General features: G+C 65.1%; 1 protein-coding gene across 1 annotated transcript; it reads left to right on the top strand.

The window, feature by feature from the left end:
* The first annotated feature begins 357 nt into the window (after positions 1 to 357).
* Positions 358 to 1,218, top strand: MRGPRG (MAS related GPR family member G). The gene has a single exon (XM_024574079.2). It carries the CDS (start codon positions 358 to 360, stop codon positions 1,216 to 1,218), a length of 861 nt encoding a protein of 286 aa, XP_024429847.2.
* Positions 1,219 to 2,501: the final 1,283 nt, after the last annotated feature.

The following is a 2,501-nucleotide window of genomic DNA, read 5'->3' as shown; positions in this document are numbered from 1 at the left end:
TCGCCTCTGCGGCACCACCTCTCACCGTGCAGGGCCCTGTAAACCTTTGGTGCACCGTGGACCCAACTCGCTGGGGTGGGGGTGTCCAGGGAGCAGATGGGGGCGTGGGGGGAGTGGGGGAGCATCAGGCACATCTTACTGAATCGTCCTCCTGCAAGGAGGTTGGTGAGGCGGGAGGGCTGGGAACCCACCGGGAAGAGTGGCCTCGACTTGGTTCTATTTCTGTCCGGCTGCACCCGGAGGACACCCTGCCGATCCAGGCCATGCCCCTGACTCGCCCATGGCAGGCGCACGACATCAGCACAGGTGTTTGTCACTTCCTCCCAGGCCCCACCGCTGACCTCCCCGCCAGCCAGGATGTTCGGGCTCTGGAGGACCTTCACCAACGTGGTTTTCTACATCACCCTGGCCGTTGGCCTCGGGGGCCTGGTGGGCAACGGGCTGGTGCTCTGGCACCTGGGCCTCCACATCAAGAAGGGCCCCTTCTCCATCTATGTCCTGCACCTGGCCGCCGCGGACTTCCTGTTCCTCGGCTGCCAGGTGGCCTTCTCCATCGTCCAGGCCGCCCTTGGCTCCCAGGACACCCTCTACTTCGTCATCACCTTTGTGGGGTTTGCCGCAGGGCTCTGGCTGCTGGCGGCCTTCGGCCTGGAGCTCTGCCTGTCCGAGGTCTTTCCCGCCTGCTACGAGGGCCACCGCCCCAGACACACGTCGGGCGTGGTGTGTGGCCTGCTCTGGGCCCTGACCCTTCCGGCGGTGCTGCTGCCCGCCAACGCCTGCGGCCTGCTGCGCAGCAGCGTGCGCCTGGGGGCCTGCGTGCGCTACCACGCGGCCAGCATCACCTGGCTGCTGTCCCTGGCTTGCGTGGCCTGTGGGGCCAGCCTCGTTCTGGCCCTCTGGGTGGCCTGCTGCTCCCAGCGCCCACGGCCCCGGTTCTACAGCGTCGTGCTGGGCTCCGGGCTGCTGCTCTTCCTCTGTGGCCTGCCCTACGTCCTCTACTGGAGCCTCAGGCCCCTCCTCAACCTCCTGCTGCCCGTGTTCCCCCCGCTGGCCGCCCTCCTGGCCTGTGTCCACGCCAGCGCCAAGCCGCTCATCTACCTCACAGTCGGCCGGCGGCCGGGGAAGCGCCAGCCACTGCGGGTGGTTCTCCAGAGGGCGCTGGGGGACGGGGCCCAGCTGGGGGCCGGGGGACTGTCCCTGCCCCTGGGCGCCATATAGGGGTGTCCAGGGCCCCGCCCAGGCCAAGAGCCCCTGGGACGGTGGTGGGCCCCACCCCGCTCCAGCTCAGTGCTCTGGGACCCAAGGGCTGAGGACAGAGTGACAGCCATGGTCCTGACCCCCCACGGGGAGCCTGTGGAGGAAGAGGGAAGTGCAAGGGATTCTCCAGGAAAGGGGCGGGGGTGGGGGGAAGAGAGGTGACTGCCAGGCCCGCGTGGGGGGCGTGTCCTTGCACCACACGCACTGAGGTCCTGAAGCCCATTCTTGCACTACGGAGTCAGAGGACCTTGCCCTGCCTGGCGGCAGGTCCCAGAACTGGCCCCCCACCCCCCAGTGGCCTCAACCCAGAGCCTTCCCAGCAAGCTCCTCATTGGCCACCAGAGGGCGTTGTTTCCCCACCAAACGCATCCCAAAGGCCCTTCGCTCTGGGAGCCAGCGAGGGACTTGCCCTCCCCGCTGCCCCTTCCAGCCCCACCAGGGACCGAGTGCCCTGGACACCCTGCTGCCTGGAAGGTGCTCTTGCCCCAACCCCTATCCCCAACTTCCCCGTACCCCTGCCTGCCCCTGCTGACCCTGCCCAGCTGGTGTTTGTCCTGGGCCTCCCCTCCAGGAGAAAGACAGTCGGACGCACAGACAGACAGAGAGGCGTGACTGAAGCCACACATTTTAGGTTTCAAAGTGCAAATTACTTCATGTGTTTTCCGGTCATTTCAAAAGGAAGACGGTCCACGGTCGCTGTGAAGACGCTCAAGCCCCACAGAAAATACGGAAAATCACCGAGACCCTCCGGGCCCAGGAGGGGGAGACATTTGGGGGCAGGGCCCTCCGGTCCTGCTTATTTTTTAAGCAGGATCCCGCAGAAATTTCTATTTTTGCCCAAGTGAAGACACCCCATGTGCTACGTGACAAGAAAGCATTTTGCAGCTACAGAATTGTTTTCTAAAGTTGTCGTTTGGGGGGCGTTAATTATGGGAATTTGGGAAACAATAAGTGGAAAGAAGAAAAACTTCAATTCAGAGACACTCACCTTCCCGGGGTTCCCTCCCTCCCTGGGACGCAGGTGGCTCTGGCCACATGGAGGTCCCCACCCCCCCATCCCCCACCCCCACCCCCGTCCCCCCAGGCGATGCCCTCAGGCCCGGGCGACTCCACCAGGGCTCTGACTGGCTAAGGGCCCTGCTGTGGCCCAGGGAGGTGAGTGATGGCCCCGCCCCTGGGGAGGGGGGGCTTGGCTTTGGGAAGTGGGGCCAGAGGGGCCTCCCGTCCCTTCAGTGCTTCCGTAG

This window comes from Desmodus rotundus, chromosome 5 (assembly GCF_022682495.2).
Source record: "Desmodus rotundus isolate HL8 chromosome 5, HLdesRot8A.1, whole genome shotgun sequence".
NCBI classification, from domain to species: domain Eukaryota; kingdom Metazoa; phylum Chordata; class Mammalia; order Chiroptera; family Phyllostomidae; genus Desmodus; species Desmodus rotundus.
The sequence above is the reverse complement of the archived record's forward strand: the minus strand, read 5'-3'. Positions and strand labels throughout refer to the sequence as shown.

Bases quoted from the DNA above. Each gene is read 5' to 3' on its own strand.
- MRGPRG (XM_024574079.2), top strand. From the start codon at position 358: ATGTTCGGGCTCTGGAGGACCTTCACCAACGTGGTTTTCTACATCACC.